This window comes from Sinocyclocheilus anshuiensis, unplaced genomic scaffold (assembly GCF_001515605.1).
Source record: "Sinocyclocheilus anshuiensis isolate Anshui unplaced genomic scaffold, SAMN03320099.WGS_v1.1 scaffold694, whole genome shotgun sequence".
Lineage (NCBI taxonomy): Eukaryota > Metazoa > Chordata > Actinopteri > Cypriniformes > Cyprinidae > Sinocyclocheilus > Sinocyclocheilus anshuiensis.
The window spans coordinates 2812899-2830856 of record NW_015542477.1 but is presented as its reverse complement, the minus strand read 5'-3'; the positions used below and the strand labels follow the sequence as shown (position 1 = coordinate 2830856).

Below are 17958 nucleotides of genomic sequence, written 5' to 3'. Positions count from 1 at the left end.
CTGCACGTCAGCTTTGTGTACTGCGGTTACCGGGGAAACCACTATATTTCTGCAGTTCTGAAAGTGAAACCTGCTGGCAGAGAACGAATTTGCTTTTTCAATAAGCCCATCTGCTATTTTTGCTACATATTTTTAAATGTGAACCAGTGGATCGACAAAAAGCTAATGCATTATAAAAATCTAAACAATTAAGACACTAAGATATATTTAGATGTTATTTAATATAATAATTAATTGATAATAATTGTTTAAATTAATATGATAATTGATACTTTTGACTCATCCCTTTTCTTAAAAATTGTTTAAAGGCTGAAATGTGAAGTGCAAAGGTATTTAAGGTATTTAAAGGTCTTAAATTTGATTTTAAAAATCCTGCAGATACCAGGTTATTTTATGGTACCATTTGGAATAACTTTTTTTTTTTTTAATTAAGCCCTTTTTAACTGTCCTTTTAGGTTGTTTTGAGAATGTTCTGTAGGCTACTAATAAAAAAAGGACCTCTGTATATTTTTTGTTGCAAATTTAAAGACAATGCAATTGAGATGTTTACATTGGCTTGTCGGGGTAATATTTCTGTCCACTGACAACAACGTTTTCCTTCTGAATTAGCATAACTGCACAAGTTTTGTACTTAATAAAATCTTTAAAAAAAAATGACATTAGTTATACTTTCATTTCCTTCAATAAAAAGGAAATTGAGTAAAACGGTGTAAAAGGTGTGTGGACATGGATTAGTAATCTGGCCCCTTGGTATAAAGGAGAAAAAATGCTGGCCCTCGTCACTATCAAAGTTGCCCATCCCTGATCTATGGTGTCGAACGCAGCACTAAGATCAAGTAAAACTAGTAATGAGATGAAGCCTTGGTCTGATGCAAGAAGCAAGTCATTTGTAATTTTAACAAGTGCCGTTTCTGTGCTATGGTGGGGCCTGAAACCTGACTGAAATTCTTCATAGAGATCATTTTTTTGCAGGAAGGAGCACAATTGAGCAGGCAATTTTAGACATAAACAGAAGCATATGCATAATTATATGCAAGTAAACCTAAGCCAAACCCTAACCCTAACCATATAGTAAGTACATGTAGTTAATTAATATTATTCAGTACTTACACTGTATAATTAATGTATAATTACACTGTAACAAGGACACCTTAAAATAAAGAGTAACCAATTTTGTAATCTGATTACGTAATACAGATTACATATAATCTTTTACTACCCAGCACTGATTATATCATCCTGTCATTTTCAGATGCAACCTTGATCTACAAACCATAATGGGTGTGAATGGAGAACAGCAGTTGGCGCGCTTCTCGTTCGAGACTTTTCGCTTTGTGGAGCACAGAAACAGGACGGTGTCGACCTTTTATCTGCACTGCACCACCAGGCTCTGCGAGAGCTCTTTCTGTAGATCCTTACGGCAGGTATGAACACAACCCTATGACAACATGTACCATTGCTAGCAAAAACCTTAATATGTAATTCACAAGAGGGCCTCATAAACCATCATCTAACTGAAGTGCATTTAAATGTGTCTTATGATACATGCATCAGGACTGCACAACTTCTGGAAGAAAGCGGAGGGCCGTCCAGTCAGCTCAGGGAACCTCAGTGAGTGACGTTGCCACGGTGAGCTCTGGGGCAATCATCACCAAAGTGGATGGTAAGAGCAGTCAGCTGTTTGAGAGATATCGTTCAAAATATGCATGAAACAGGGTTTATGCAGGTCTTAAAAAAACTTAATTCACCCTTCCACAAAAGGCCTAAAAAGTTCTTAAATAACAGCAGAAAGTCTTAATTTTATAAAAGTCATGGCATTAAATGTTGCATGCACTGCAAAAAAATTGACTTCCTCAGTATTTTTGTTGTTGTTGTTGTTTTCCAATACAAAAATCTAAACATCTAACCACATCAAGATTAATTTACTTGAGATGCAAAATGAACACATGAAGTCTTGTTTTCTGAGAAAGTGAACAAAAGTGTATGCTTAAAACAAGAACAAATATTGAATCAAATTAAAACATTGTATGTTTTAATTAATTTTCTCATAAAACAAGACTGCTTATGTTATGTAATTTTGCTTCTCAGGTAAATCATTTTTAAACATTTGCACTGGAAAAAAAGTTTTTGTTTTTTTTGCAGTGTGATCATAAGGTACAGTAATTTATTTCCATATTCTAGTAGCAAAAATATTCAAACTAATTATTTATTTTTGTAAATTTAATTAATGTTGAAAGTTTTATTTACGATGTGTCTGAAGCATTGCTAAAGCAATACATTTACATTAGAGACCACATGGACCTATTTTGTTAATTTATCTATTTTTATTCTTTAAAATGTATTTATTTTTGCTTAGTTTTAAAAAGGCCTTAACAAGTCTTACATTTACCTTCATAAAACCAGCAGAACCCCTGATGAATAAAGTTTACTGACGAGTAAAGATGTTCTACTGTCATTTGGATGCGTTTTATTTTTTTTTTTATGTATTTTAACTTTTATTATAATGACATGTTTGAACTCATTTTTTAAATTTTCTTTTTTTATAATCCTTATAGAACCATTTGGACCTGTTGCTACAGGTATGCACTTGTTTTCTCTCCTTTAAATTTGAATTAGAGATCTCCTAAACCTTTTGTCAGCTGTGTGCTTTTTTAATGGGTCAATTTGGTGTGCCTGTGTTTGTGCAGTGTCTAAGGAGCTGAAGCAGGACAAGACAGTGGTGGGCATCTCTGTGGCAGCGGGGGTATTCGGAGGCCTGTGTGTCATCATGCTGGCTGTGCTCATCTACAAGATCCACAAGGACAAGTTCAATGCAGACAAATCAAACCTTTTCCATTGACAGCTCTCAGAGATCCCAGTCTTCTCAACTGAGATGCTCATCATCGTGAAATCTGTTCTCATAGACACTGTAAAAAGGGCTTCTGCGTCTAGTCCTGTAGTTTGATTGAGCTCAAGGTTTAGAGGACAGGAATGGGATGACGAGTAGATGCCATGAGGAAGAACAAAATGTCATGAAACCACTATTATAAATAGATGTGTGCCTTACAGTAAAACAGTCTACTGAATGGATTAGTCATACTTTTTTGCATGCCAGTGTTCATTATGATTTTAACTATACTCCATTTATATATATCTGCATTTTTGGGTTTTCTGTAAGAGGGCATTCTTGTAAAAAAAAGATTTTTGTTAATGTTATGAGTAATTAAAGCAACCCAGGATATATTAATTTATGGTATTAAACACTAGCGTTCATCTACTCAGATTTTTGCTTTTAAAAAAAATTATAAGAATCTAGAAATGACCTGTGTGTGGCTTTTCTTTCACTTAATTTATATTAAGAAAATACACAATTAAATCCAAAAATTATATTAAATACAGAAAAAAAAAACTGCTAACCCGCATTATAAGGTTAGTTTATCAGTAATTGTTTTTTTTTTTAAAAGAGACTTTATTAACAGTTTAGAAACAATCTTCTCCCTTTTCCACATTTTTCTCTCCACACAGACTTGCACATGAAAACATGTAAAAGGCAAAACCAGTGAAGATGTGAAAGCAAACAAAAATATATCCATAATCCACTTTTCAGTTGAGTGAAATTCCTTTGATGCCAGTGCAGCATACTAATCATACTGAAGTCCATGAATACATGAGATGTTTGGCATAGATGATGCTCACAGGTACAAACGGCTGCTTTGGGAATCATGGAAAAAGTTGAACCAACAAGATGTGACAAACTGCTAAGCAACAATTCAGCAGGAACTTCACATTTCCTCATACACATTTCTGGACGCAAAGCAAAGGTGTCTTGGAGTCAGAGGACATGACATATACAACCATTTCAAGATAATCTGCATTTACACAAAGGACAGCGTGTTTACTTTGGTCAAGCATGCCATTTTTGATTTCCTTGTGACTCAAACAAACAGGGGTCATGTTTCTGAGAGGGAGAAGATCATTAATTCATGGATTAAGAGTGAAATTAAACAACTGTGGCCGGCGCACACAGCTTGGAGTTGGGATTGGTATTTTCTTTTGGCTCAGGGTCACTGAACTAGAACAACTGAAATAAACACCATCAGTCAAGCTGTTCCAATTTGCTGAGGGGGCCGGAAATTATTATTTTTTTTGAACCACTTAACGGAGTCAATAAATATAACAAATAAACCTTTAAGAATTCCAGATGTTATAATTCATCTCCTTTATGGTTTTCTGATTTGCTGCCGTCTGTTAAATCTGCAAAAAAGAAACATTACATGCATTTATATTAAGCAATTAAATCTATAGATTCTGATATTTTAGGTCAAAGAGCTCATGTTAAAATGATTTTGATGTTAGATTGATTAGTGGATTGTGAATTACCTGTATCTGTATTTTCTGCTGGATTTAGTTCAAGTATGGGTTCGTCGTCTTTTTTTTCAGCAGTTGGCGGCTCCTCTGCCGGCTTCACCTCTTCAGCTAAAAGCACAATTCATATACCGAATTCACTCCATATTAACAGGAAAAGTAACTAAATGAAGAGTTGCAAAATCTATATTAGTGGATTTGCGAAAACAAAATAATCAGTCTCACCATCATCGCTCTTGGGAGGAATAACCTTCTCTGCATCTTAGGTTTCTCTGTTGGGGACAATTTGTCCTGTTCTGCAACGGTCTCGTTCTTCCAAGTCTGCAACAAAAAAAAACATTAAAAAAAACAAAGCAAAACATGCAGAGTGAATCTCATGTTTGCGTGGAACTCATGAGGAAGGATGAAAGAAACAGGAATGTGGTGGTGGATTTGTCCTGTTCTGCAACGGTCTCGTTCTTCCAAGTCTGCAACAAAAAAAAACATTAAAAAAACAAAGCAAAACATGCAGAGTGAATCTCATGTTTGCGTGGAACTCATGAGGAAAGATGAAAGAAACAGGAATGTGGTGGTGGTGGTTTGGGGGATTATTACATACCATTGTCTCATTGATGACCCTCTCTAGAGTCTTCAGTTCAACCTCTGTGAAGATCTGGTCACTCTCAGGAATCAGTCTAACACTCCTGTGAACAACATCCCATGTAAGTTACAAAGTAGTTTACATTTATTTGGACTTGTCGCGGACTGAACTCAAAACTGCATTGCCCTCAAGATTACCAAGACAAAAAAAATTAAAAATACTTTCAAAAATACTTCTTTTATAAAAAAAATTTTGTTAATTCCTTCTATTATTGATGTTAAATTTAAATAAAGACAATAAAATTAATAAATGTATTCATTTTGATAAATTGATACATTTTTATAAAAAAATGTATCAATTACATTTTCAAAATTTAAATCTATTTTTAAACTGTTATTTAAAAATAAATTGATTAAATACATAAAAATAATACATGCAATAAAATAAATAAATTTGCATATTTAAAAAAACACGTACAGTATTAAATGAATAAATGCATAAAATATTTAAGTATATAAATTTTTTATAAATGTATTAATACAATTAATTTAATTAATATATAAATTAAATGTAAACAATTTTTAAATACATATTTTTACATCAATCCATCCATTTTCTTTCGTTCTTTCCTTTTTTTTTAATTGAAGTAATTGATGCAGCTCTCGCTCACTTGAGGAAGATGGTGGAGTGGTTAAGTATGCTGTCGAGAGCTGCCAGACTGTCAGGCCATTTTTTCCTCTCCTCCACTCTGAAGAACATGGCTTTACAAAGCTTTTTCAGTTCCGACAGCTTTTCCTTCAGCTCTTTAGTGCCAGCGGCGTACCCCTCCTCATCCATCCAGTTAGAAGCCTCGCTCAGCTTGCCTGTGATCTGCTCCTTCTCCTCCTCAGTCACGACAGCCAGATACTCATCCTGATACAGCTTATCCTAGACAGAGAAAGGAAAAATTAACTAGATTTGTTGTCAATTCAAAAGAAGAGTCGACCTAAAAAGGGAAGAAAAAAAAATCTATTTTGAGGTGATAATAGCTGTAATAACTGTCGTCCAAAATCCTCCATCATAATACAGCCTTAAGCCCACTATAGATTTCACCTAATGCTCTGCAAATGAAGCTTTTTAGGCCTGGACAAAGACAGTTCCATCACCATCACGCCACTGGATCTATGAGTCACTGCTCAAACACTGGGAAGGGCTGCAGAGAGCTTCATTATACCTGCGTCTCAAAGATAAAAGCCTCCAGGCTGTTCAGGATCTTTTCTCTCTCCTGCTTCTCCAGATCGCGGTCAGTGAGGTCCTGCAGCCTGATATGAGGGAGGAACACATGGGAATTCTTTAGAGATTCTTCAGTTACTACAGAGTGTCTGTCCCATTTCTCGCTCTCAGTTAATTCATTCTCCACGTTAATTAATTCTGAGAAGCAAGAGACACTTACTTCTTTTTGGACACCTCCATGTCCTCTGTGCTGGGATCGAGAACATCATTCACCTCAAGCCCCACTGTGATGTCTTCTGATATTTTGCTCTTTTTTTGTGGTTTGGGTTTCTTGTCCTCCTCTTTCTCCTCTGCTTTGTCACCGTCTGATTTCTCTTCAGGCTTTTCGGCTTTCTCGGCATCTGTCTCTCCCTGTGTGACGGAGGTGAGAGTTCACTTCTAAACAGATTCCAAAACTAAAAATTCTGAGAAGCAAGAGACACTTACTTCTTTTTGGACACCTCCATGTCCTCTGTGCTGGGATCGAGAACATCATTCACCTCAAGCCCCACTGTGATGTCTTCTGATATTTTTCTCTTTTTTTGTGGTTTGGGTTTCTTGTCCTCCTCTTTCTCCTCTGCTTTCTCACCGTCTGATTTCTCTTCAGGCTTTTCGGCTTTCTCGGCATCTGTCTCTCCCTGTGTGACGGAGGTGAGGGTTCACTTCTAAACAGATTCCAAAACTAAATCAAATGGAGTAACTCGCCAGTGGCTGGTAACTTCATATGAAACTGCAATATAATACATGGCTTAAATTGAAATGTAAGAATTATAGTCTGACCCTTGCTGACGTAAGTGATGCGAGTAATTCAAATGGTCACGTTTTTGTGACAGGTCCAACTTTACATAGGGGCAGAGACTTCAATATAACGCAGTTTGTCACTAGAGGGTTCCCACACTTTGACTTCTGAGAGTCCGTGATTGACTGTATAAAGATTTTTTGAAAATCATAAAAAAAAAAAAAAGTTTAAAAATCATTGGTTGTGCACCTGTAAAACGATTTTTGGCTAAATAATTCTATAAAAAATATTTATAAAATAAAATAAATAAAACATGTTATATCTTATTTTTTTTTTATAGAAATTGTCATGACTTCTACACTTTCAAAATTTCCTGATAAGGTAAAAAAACAACAACAACAACACTACTCTAACTGGCATTAAAATATATTTCCAAATTAAAATAATTGTTATAATAATAATAATAATAATAATAATAATAAATAATGCAATATTCTGTTTCAATGGCCAGCAAAAAAGAACTATTTCTAATAAAGTATAATTTGTATTATATTGATCATAGGTCCAACTTTACATAGGGGCAGAGACTTCAATATAACGCAGTTTGTCACTAGAGGGTTCCCACACTTTGACTTCTGAGAGTCCGTGATTGACTGCATAAAGATTTTTTGAAAATCATATAAAAAAAAAAAAAAGTTTAAAAATCATTGGTTGTGCACCTGTAAAACGATTTTTGGCTAAATAATTCTATAAAAAATATTTATAAAATAAAATAAATAAAACATGTTATATCTTATTTTTTTTTTATAGAAATTGTCATGACTTCTACACTTTCAAAATTTCCTGATAAGGTAAAAAAACAACAACAACAACACTACTCTAACTGGCATTAAAATATATTTCCAAATTAAAATAATTGTTATAATAATAATAATAATAATAAATAATGCAATATTCTATTTCAATGGCCAGCAAAAAATAACTATTTCTAATAAAGTATAATTTGTATTATATTGATCATATTAGGTCTTACATTAAAATAATTATCAGCTAAAAAGAAAAATCTGTATTGGGTCAGCTAGAGAAAAGAATCTACAAGAAACTCTAGTCAGGTCCTTCAGTTGGTGTTTGGCACTGCATGTTGTATAATAAAACATGAGGGGAAGTCACAAATCTCTCCTGAGAATAACAGGGTGGAACTAGTGAACTTGAGTCTCATGAAAGCCTAGAGGTTCCATAATCACTCTGCACCTCTCCAGAAATGTGATGAACTGTGAATAATCTCACCTGAGTTTCTGCTTTATCTTCTTTGTTGTCTTTCTGCTCCTCCGCCTGAGGCTCACCCTCTTTTCCTTCCTCCATCTCGGGTTTCTCCTGGGCAGACTCTTCCTGTTTCTCTGACCGTTCCTGATCTTTCTCAGCCTCTGGAGTCACTTCTTCTTCATCCTGAACCATTATAGAAAAACAAAATGTCAAGATTAATTTGATAAAAATGACATTTAAATGTCTGTCAGAGTCGTTAAGAATCATTAAGCAGATTTACCGTAACCGGTTCAGTCACATTTGCAGTTGGCTCTGAGCTGCCACCCCCAAACAAGCTGGAAATGGTGTTTCCAAGCTCTGGGTTTAAAAAAAAAAAAAAATGAAGAGTGATGCAGACACACACCCACTATTTATTTATTTTTTTTATATACATATAACATTTTTAGGCATTTCCAAAACTTACTGGTAAGCGTGGACTCCTCCTCTTTCTCCTCCACAATGGTCTCAAATACTGACTCCACCTAAAAAGTCAAGAATTCAGTTCTTCTGGCTTATTAAGCACTTACCGGAATAGTAAAACTTCACAGTTGTACTAATCTGATGATTCATTATGAACTAAAATCCAGTACTAACCCGGTCCAGAATTAGCACCCCGCTTTCATCCATATTGAAATGAGCCTTGATGCCCTTGGATTCAGCATCTGAATGTTTCTTGAAGCTGCTGCCCACTCCAGACAGTTTCACCGTCGTCAGATTCTGAGATCCAAACACTCTGAGAAAGAAAGAAAGATTGGTTTGACATTAACTTGAGTCCGTTTCTGACAAAGTGTAAACAAATAAAACAGAACATTAGCAGAGTGAATAAAACTTTGTCACTTACTTCAGGTCCTGTTCACTGAGGAAGCCGAGGTCTCCATAATTGATGTAGAAGACAAAGTCATCCATGTAACGATTAAAGGTGATAACTTTTCTCTGTGGATACGGGGCCATTCTCTGAAACAGGATGCGCTTGTTGTGTTTCATGGTCTTCACGCCATCCTCTTCCTCTGTCTCACGACTGAACTCAACCTAAGGAGGGAGACAGAAAACATCGGAGAACTGTCGTATGACCATTAAACATGCAGATTAATTGTCTGTTATATTAAACATCTCAGTGGTCTTGGTTAGGGCTAAGTAAAGACTATTAATACAAATCTAATTCTTGAAAAGAACAAAATCTTTGTGTTGTTTTATCTCACCTGTATGGGAAACACAGCTGCATCCCTGACCAAGAAAGGTTTGACTTTAAAGGCTTTGCTGAGCGCAGCGGCCTGATAGACGGCGCCCATTGCTGCAGCTTCATCTGCATTGATGTTCTTGCTCAGTTCCTCTCTGGAGACAAAAGAACATCAAGTGAAACCAAACTGAATTTTCTAAAACTGCACCAATTTCAGAACATCCATTCAGTTGTTAATAAAAGCTAATTGTATTCGATGTTGGAACTGCGTTAGGGTTTTTTTTTTTTTTTATGCTTCTGATTTTGTTCAAAGAAAGAACCAAACCTAAACTACTAGTTCATAACAAGGGGTCAAGTTTGGCTGGTTAGCTTATCCCAGTCTGCCCCTGCTGGTTGAAGATGTAACTACACCGCTCAGCTCCTAGAAGCATTTTTTTCCATTGACAGCCAATCGAAAGCATCTACTACTAGGGTAAACTAGGAAATTAAAAACAAAAAAAAATGCAAAAAAACATACTTTCCCACAGCTTTAAGAAGCACATCCTGCACTCTCGGCACCCTGGTGGATCCTCCAACCAAAATAACCTGGTCAATCTCATCCTGTTTGACAAAGGTATTTCAGATTATTGTTAAATCATAGCTATTTCGAAAACCTGTATAAAGTGAATGGCATAATATTTAGCTCCTCACCATGCTCATTTCAGCATCAGCTAAAGCTTCTTTTACAGGTCCTGGTACTCTGTCAAACAGATCCTCGCAGAGGGCTTCAAACTCAGAGCGAGTCACTTTTGCCTTGAAGTCTATGTCATCCATCAGACCCTCAATCTGAAGAGAGAGAACATCAAGAGGTCACTAAACCACCCAGGCTTGGTTGAAGTAGACAAATCAAATGAGATGCCACAACACAGACTACTTCTACAATTTTAATGTAACAGTGATTCATACTGCTGTTATTTTTGTTTACATATAATGAAGGGCTAACAAATCTCACCCGGTCAAGGAAATAGACATAATTTGATAACACCCATTTAATCAAGGCCATCCAATGTGGGAAAATATTGTGTAATGAATATTACTCCAAGCAGATACAGTGTGGTCCTAAGTTAACATGTTCCTTTGCATTTTCTAATTCAAGATTTTTTTAGTTATCATCAAAACAATTTGAGTGGGAGTCAAAATCCAAAATGAATATAAAATTGAAAATATCTTACTTAAATCTTGTTATCTTTAAAGTGTCTTATCTGGTTTGTCCCTCTTTTTCCATTTTAATAGCAACACTCAAGCTGCATGTAGTGCATGATTTGAGAATGATACAAAGCATCATATGCTTCAGTGGAAGCCAGAACCTCTGATAAGTTCACAAATTTGCTTACATTTGAATAGTGACCTAGAAATGTCTACTGGTCATTTCACACATTTAAAAGGCACAATGAAGGGAAAGCAGCGACAGAGATTTTCTTTTGAATTGTGACATACAGTGAAAATGAATGATCAAAAAAGAAAAGAAAGAAGAAAAAATAAAAAAGTAGGTTGGGAACTTTGTTCTGTCCATTGGTTGTTAAATGAATTTTGGGCATTGCACTCAAAAACTTCTAAATGTGAATTTGCAGTTGAATGTACGAAAGTGGTGGGTTTTAAGTCACCAGAGAAGTCTGTTTATTAAGTTAATTAAGTTATGATATTATCATTTATGTTTGTTTGCGTTTAATGCCATTCCAGCTTCTATGGCTATTTTCATGGCAAGAAAAACTGATATCATCATTTAAAAGTAGGAGGTTAAAAAAAAAAAGAAACATATGCACGGTTGAATGGCTCGCAATAATAGCAACAATAATATGCATGTTGAAAATAGCTGAATTTTGATTTTATGCAGACTTTCTTAATTTTTGCAAACTGTATTGTACACTATTGAAATAAATTGTCATTTCAGTTTGAGATACCTGTGCCATATGTTCAGCATTAGCACTCAGCACAGTCTTGAGTCTCTGAGCCTCTTTAAGGAGTTTGGCCATGGCGCGCAGATTCTCCCTCACATCTTTCTTGGATTTCTTCTTTTCGTTAAAGAGCTTGGCAAGATGATCTCTGAGCCTCAGCTCCATCTCGAATCCACCAAGTGTTCTATCAAACCTAAATATTAAAAGAAAAACAGCGATATTGTATGCATATACATGCATATTAAATACATATACATGCATATTGTATACATATACATTGGCCACGTGGCCAACAAATTTGGCAAAAACATGACAACCACGACTAACCCAACTCCACGTATCTGAAGCTGCGGCTGAGTGCCAGATTCCTTGGTCTTCACCGTCTGATACGTGACAATCGTGGCTGTTGTGCTGCCAGATCCCATATCATAAAACATGATGTTCTACAAAAAAAGTAAGTATCAAAAAATCCCATTTAAAAATGCATTTCTACATCACAAAAAGCCATCGGTTGGTCAAAAAGATAAGTCTCACTCATAAACAGCACCATTGGCTGATACACTGCTGACCTAATAAATAAATAAAATTCACTTCAAACCTTTCAGAAGTACCTGTGCGGTAGAGTTGATGTCCTTCCTCCTAAAGACTCCATAGTTCAAAGCCACAGCAGTATTATCATTGATAAGCTGAAGGACCTTTAGACCTGCTATATGGGCAGCCTGCAAGACTGCCCTGCGTTCTGCCTGATTAAAACAGGCTGGCACTGTGATCACAGCATCTTTTATGAGTTGCTCTGTTAGAAGAAAAACAAACTAAATTATTGGTGCGTTCAAATACCCCGCTCTGCAAAGACCAAGACAGCTATTCAAAACACTCCTTATAATCAAACCTGCAAAGTCTTGAGCCAGACCACGAGAACTAAATTATTGGTGCGTTCAAATACCCCGCTCTGCAAAGACCAAGGCAGCTATTCAAAACACTCCTTATAATCAAACCTGCAAAGTCTTGAGCCAGACCACGAGAGTAGTTCAATATCATGCCCAAAAGTTCCTCTGGAGTATACTGCAACTCTCTGGATGATATAAAAGATTCATTTTTCATGTTAATATAAAACACATCGGTTCCAGCTAATGCATCTGCAAGTGCTCCATTACTTACTCTGAGAATTTGAAAAACACTGTTCCTCTTTTCTCATCTCTCTGCATCTGGTGTTCAGGGAAGTGTTTCTGATACTGTGCCACCTGTGGATTGTCTGCCGTCTTTCCCAAAATGCTCTGGAGGAATCTGTAAACCACCTTGGGGTTCTTCACAGCCTGTCATGATTAAAGAATGCTAGAGTCAAAGCTTGTCAAATATGCTGCAACAAGGTGTTAGAGACAAAGAAAATGTGAAGGGGTGCTTTTCATTCTACAGAACATGAAGTCCATTTACTTTCTTAATCCATGTACCTGGTCTTATTTTGAATGATTTACACTATTGTCTAAAAGTTTAGGGTATTTAATTAATACTTCTATTTAGCAAAGATGCATAAAATTTATCTAAAGTGACATTAAAGACATTTATATAGTTACAGATATCTATTTCAAATAAATGTTGTTCTTTTGAACTTTCTGTTCATCAAATAAATCATAAAAATGTATCAATGTTTCCATGAAATATCAATATTTTCAACATTCATAAAAATATTATAAAAAAGAAATATTTTGTGCACACCAAATAAGCATAATTGGAATGATTTCTGAAGGATCATGTAAAACTAAAGATATTTTAAATCATTAAATTGTAAACAATATTACCATTTTAGCATATTTTTTATTAGACTTGGTGAGCATAAGAGACTTCTTTGACAAACAAACAACAACAAAAAAATCTTAACCCCAAATCTGTTGCAAATGCCATTTTATGTTGACTTTTAAAGAAGGTATTATGGTGTACAATGACTTACCACTCCTAAAGCGCCGTCTCCAAAAAGCCTCTCGTTTTCCTTTAAGCACACTGCGACTGGAGTTTTCCGCCGGGACTCCCTACACAAAAAAGAAGCTAAATGTCACAACAGAGTAAAATGTTGTCCGAAATGAATTATTCTATATTATAAGTCTAAATCGCTTGACATCTGTGGATTTTATATGCACTCTGTTCTAAAACCTACTTGTTTAATGCAATCTCCATTGGCACACCAGGTTTCACTATAGCGATTTTCATCCATTCACTGCCCAAGTCCACAGACATCACAGCAACTGATTCTGCAACACACACAAAAATGTCAGTGAGAGCTGAAATTATTCACTCTAGATAAGAAAACCACAATGTAAATATATAACGCATGTTTACAATCTTGATAGATTTAAATTCATCCTGAAGAACATCACCAAAGTAATAAAAAAAGACTATAATCACAATTTATGTGGTGCTTACCTGTTTGAGAAGGCAGGAATGCTACTAATAGGCAAAAAACAGCCCATAAAGACAGCCTTTCCCTCATTGTGACCTGCAGGAAAGACACAAAGACTGGATCAACAGCATGTAGGCTAAAAGTAAAAGCTCTGCACAAAAACAGGAAGCATATGAAAAGTTCCCTCAAATCATAATCTCAAACACTATTACTAAAACTGACAGTCCTACATCACAACTGTGATATGAAAAACTGCCCGAATGCCAAATATGGACGTGTAGGTGGACACATTCGGTCAGTGGCAGGTGTAAACAGGTACATGCTGACTTGATGTGATCCCAATCCCATCCACAAGTCTGAGACAAAGCTTGAGAACATGTGGATCACAAACCTGTTCCTGGAGGCCCCCCAACAGTACCTTTTGGATGTTGTCTTAATAAAACACAGCTGATTTAACCGTTCAATTCTGTAGCAGAAACCCCCAAAACCTGAAATGTGTGTCATATAAGGGTCCCATCAAAAAATATTTTGAGGGGCCTCCAGGAAGCACTTTTGCAGAGCTTTTTCTGCAGAATTCAGACATTAGAGCTAAGGTGTAAAAAGAATACAAGGAGACTATAGTTAATATATGTTCACAAATCTCATTTGGCTTCATTTTTACAGTCACATTTCTTCTATTTGTAATGCTGATTCAAAAATGCAAAGTGGAAACTTCTAGTTGCACAGCCCGTGTGACGTAAGCTTGAATGAGGCTGCCTGATCCTGATGGGAAGAGCATCATGACCATGTCAAAGTGTCATTTCACTGCTTGATAAAGTGAACATTGTAAACAGAACGCTTTCTTTTTACATATAAGAACATGCAGCTGATGGTCTGGTAGATGTAACGTTACTACTGATTTGTGAACATATGCAACCACTCAGTTAAGCCCAAACATCTCCAACAAAGAAAGTGATGGCATGGCACTTACCTTCAGTCAGATCAAGTATTATATTGGCTCTTCTTGACTGGTAAATCCCTCTTGACACCTGAACAACAATATTTAGAAACGCTTACCCTGCCCTAATTATGAACCACAACTTTTCTGCGTTAAACCTTAATATCTAACGTCTTACAGAAGGCAGGGAGATCGCATTAACCAGCAATGCCCTGTGAGCACACCACCTCACTTGCTTAATTTTGCTCTTGCACTCACCGGCTTGTTCTAACACATTGGGCCCGGAACGCGGCGTGATCTCATTGGATCCACTAGAAACGCTTACCCTGCCCTAATTATGAACCACAACTTTTCTGCGTTAAACCTTAATATCTAACGTCTTACAGAAGCCAGGGAGATCGCATTAACCAGCAATGCCCTGTGAGCACACCACCTCACTTGCTTAATTTTGCTCTTGCACTCACCGGCTTGTTCTAACACGTTGGGCCCGGAACGCGGCGTGATCTCATTGGATCCACACAACTCGCAGCTCGCCGAGGGAAGCGCTAATCGCTATGCTCGTAAGTCCCGCCTCTTTACCATTGAATGGAGAACGCTGATTGGTCCACGTGCCAACCAGTGCGCGAGAGTGGTCAGTCGTGTAAGTAAGCACGGACCTGATTGGTCCACGTCAAATAGGGGAACATAACGGCTGTGCGGGAGCCCGACTCATCTCTGCGAATATATTCATTTGAACAGTTCATTTCAAAGAAACGATTCAGTGGTTCTTTTACGTCATTCTTTGCATCTATTACGTTATAAAACGGCCCAATTAAAAAACAAAAAAAAACAAAAAAAAACGGCCCAATTAAGTTATACGGCAAATTTCTGTTTATTACGTTTTTCATGAAATAAAATTATATTTATTAAACCAACTTTCTTCATATGTACGTTTATACTTGTAACATTTCTGCTGTTTGGCTATAAAAGTAACTGACTCTTTGCCTAATCACGAGTCACGATCAAAGAGACGACAAAGAAAAGGGACTGCTGACACATGAAACGCACAGATTCGTTCAGTCCCATTCGCGAACCGGTTCCAGAGATTAATTGAAAAGATCCGAATCAAAAGAACAGTTCGTTCACGAATCGGACTTAGCAGGTTAATTTTCTGTTGTATTATGTCTTTTGGCCATAATAATAACTTTTGAAAGCATACATTTAAATTAAATATGTATATTTTTTCTTATAATTTTCTATTTGGTGTGTATTTTTGGCTTAAAAAACAGCATCAATTATTTAATTTACATTTAATGTTTAAATTAATTTTATCAATTTAATTCGTGACTTGTGTGCAACCTTAAAAATACCGCGAATACAGAAAACAAGAATAGCTTGACACTAGTCACATGACCGTGATGTGAGTCACATGATTTTGCTAAACAAGAACTGCTTGAAAAATGGCAGCGTTCTTACAGTGGAGACGTTTTGTGTTTTTCGATAAAGAAACGGTGAAATATCCGAGCGAAAATGGGAAAAATTTCCAACTACCGGTGGGAATATCGGCCTGTGATTCAGGTCGAGGACACATTGTGCTTGGAGATATCCTTAATATGCTGACGTCATGCTTGAGGCTAGTTTAGCAATGATGAATCTAATAAACAATAATACTAAATATATTTCATAATCATAGTTGTACAAATCATAAATTGTAGCGTATTTTAATAGGTTGCAGTAAATCTGCTTTGTAAAATGGATAATGACATTGTATTTTCTTTTAGATTTTTCATGAATTCAACATTCAGTCCTTTCTGGATGATTAAATATGATTTTAGTTATGCCATATGTGTCCGTTTTCGTTAACTCCTGCAATGCACATATGGACGGGCAGATCTGGTTTTTGACCCGCTCCCTGCAGCCGTCCAGCTTTCAGGCTTATAAGCTGCGCGTGACACACCTGTACCAGCTGAAACAACACAACATCCTGGTGTCTGTGGGTCAGGATGAGCCTGGCATCAATCCTCTGGTAAGAATCACGACAGGTGTCTGCTGAAGATACATGTCAGTGCAAGTGCAGATCTGTGTGTGCTTTAGAGATGTAAGTTGATTTCTAAAGTGCATGTGTTTGCCCATCAGGTGAAGGTGTGGAACCTTGATAAGAAGGACAGCGGCAGTCCTCTGTGTACCCGGATATTCCCTGCCATACCTGGAAACAAACCTACTGAAGTGTCTTGTCTCAGTGTACATGAAAACCTTAATTTCATGGCTATAGGTAGGATTTTTTAAATATATGTTATAGGTAAATAAAACAATTTACTTAAAATAAAATACATGTTAACTGAAATAAAAGTATAAAATATAATATAAAAAATACTTTTTTCATTCAGTTTAACTATATTTAAAATCACCAAAACTAATGTCAAAAACACAACAAAATTACTAAAATGAACTAAAATTAAAATGGAAAAATATAAAAATAAATCTAATTTAAAATATTAATATTTTAATTATACTATAATAACAATGTCAGTAATATCTGTGTTAAATGCTCAGGTTTTACAGATGGCAGTGTTGTGCTGACGAAGGGTGACATCACCAGAGACAGACACAGTAAAACTCTCAGCCTCCATGAGGGCAACTGTCCAATCACAGGCCTGGCTTTCCGGCAGGCTGGCAAAGTCACACACCTGTTTGTCGCCACTTTAGAAAAAGTGCAGGTACGTTATTTACATGGAATGTGATTTTCTTCATCTTTGGAAAAGCGTGTAAATCCAGATGAAAATCATACTGAACTGAAAGCAGCATTATTCTTATGTTGACAGTGTTACACATTATCAGTGAAAGAGTACCCTCGTATAAAACTGGACACACACGGCTGTGCCCTCCGCTGCTCGGCGCTCACAGACCCCTCGCAGGACTCACAGTTCATAGTGGCTGGAGATGACTGTGTGTATTTGTACCAGCCCGATGAGAGAGGACCCTGTTTTGCTTTCGATGGGCACAAACTTCTAACTCACTGGCACAGAGGATACCTGCTGCTACTCACACACAATAACAAGTCACCCAGCAAGTAAGACTCATTGTATTGAAAGAATCATTACTCACAATGAAGTAAGACTCATTTGTATTGCATAGATTATCTGTCTAAACTTAAAGGGGTCATATGATGCGATTTAAATTTTTCCCTTCTCTTTGAAGTGTTACAAGCTCTTGGTGCATAAAGAAGATCTGTAAAGTTGCAAAGACTAAAGTCTCAAATCCAAAGAGATATTCTTTATAAAAGTTAAGAGTCAGCCACGCCTACCTAAAACGGCTCGTTCTAA

General features: G+C 36.4%; 3 protein-coding genes across 4 annotated transcripts in view; 2 read left to right on the top strand and 1 right to left on the bottom strand.

Annotated features, from left to right (window-relative positions):
* LOC107693981 (zona pellucida-like domain-containing protein 1) overlaps positions 1-3226 on the top strand; it is an 11278-nt gene extending 8052 nt beyond the window's left edge. Inside the window, exons 9-12 of the mRNA XM_016493597.1 lie at positions 1253-1424; positions 1555-1663; positions 2556-2579; positions 2688-3226. Of these exons, the coding sequence (XP_016349083.1) occupies positions 1253-1424; positions 1555-1663; positions 2556-2579; positions 2688-2839 (457 nt within the window). The 3' untranslated portion in view covers positions 2840-3226. The remainder of the gene's footprint in view (positions 1-1252; positions 1425-1554; positions 1664-2555; positions 2580-2687) is intronic.
* Positions 3227-4365: 1139 nt separating this feature from the next.
* On the bottom strand, positions 4366-15137 carry LOC107693979 (hypoxia up-regulated protein 1-like). 2 transcript variants are annotated; one of them, XM_016493595.1, is made up of 24 exons: positions 15121-15137; positions 14690-14747; positions 13743-13815; positions 13477-13570; positions 13273-13351; positions 12486-12640; positions 12323-12399; positions 11939-12120; positions 11655-11770; positions 11334-11520; positions 10084-10218; positions 9911-9993; positions 9416-9548; positions 9058-9245; positions 8811-8949; positions 8641-8698; positions 8458-8534; positions 8202-8360; positions 6623-6813; positions 6138-6225; positions 5595-5851; positions 4943-5027; positions 4570-4665; positions 4366-4455 (listed from the first exon to the last, which is right to left on the bottom strand). In XM_016493595.1, the coding sequence occupies exons 3-24, from the start codon at positions 13807-13809 to the stop codon at positions 4444-4446; spliced, it is 2658 nt and encodes an 885-aa protein (XP_016349081.1). In that variant the 5' UTR covers positions 13810-13815; positions 14690-14747; positions 15121-15137; the 3' UTR covers positions 4366-4443. The 2 variants fall into 2 exon arrangements, with proteins under 2 accessions (XP_016349081.1, XP_016349080.1); XM_016493594.1 differs by lacking the exon at positions 15121-15137 and adding an exon at positions 14915-14951.
* A 918-nt stretch (positions 15138-16055) lies between these two features.
* LOC107693889 (vacuolar protein sorting-associated protein 11 homolog) lies at positions 16056-17709 on the top strand. The gene is made up of 5 exons (XM_016493422.1): positions 16056-16237; positions 16513-16661; positions 16772-16907; positions 17189-17352; positions 17458-17709. The coding sequence occupies exons 1-5, from the start codon at positions 16096-16098 to the stop codon at positions 17707-17709; spliced, it is 843 nt and encodes a 280-aa protein (XP_016348908.1). The 5' UTR covers positions 16056-16095.
* The last annotated feature ends 249 nt before the right edge of the window (positions 17710-17958 follow it).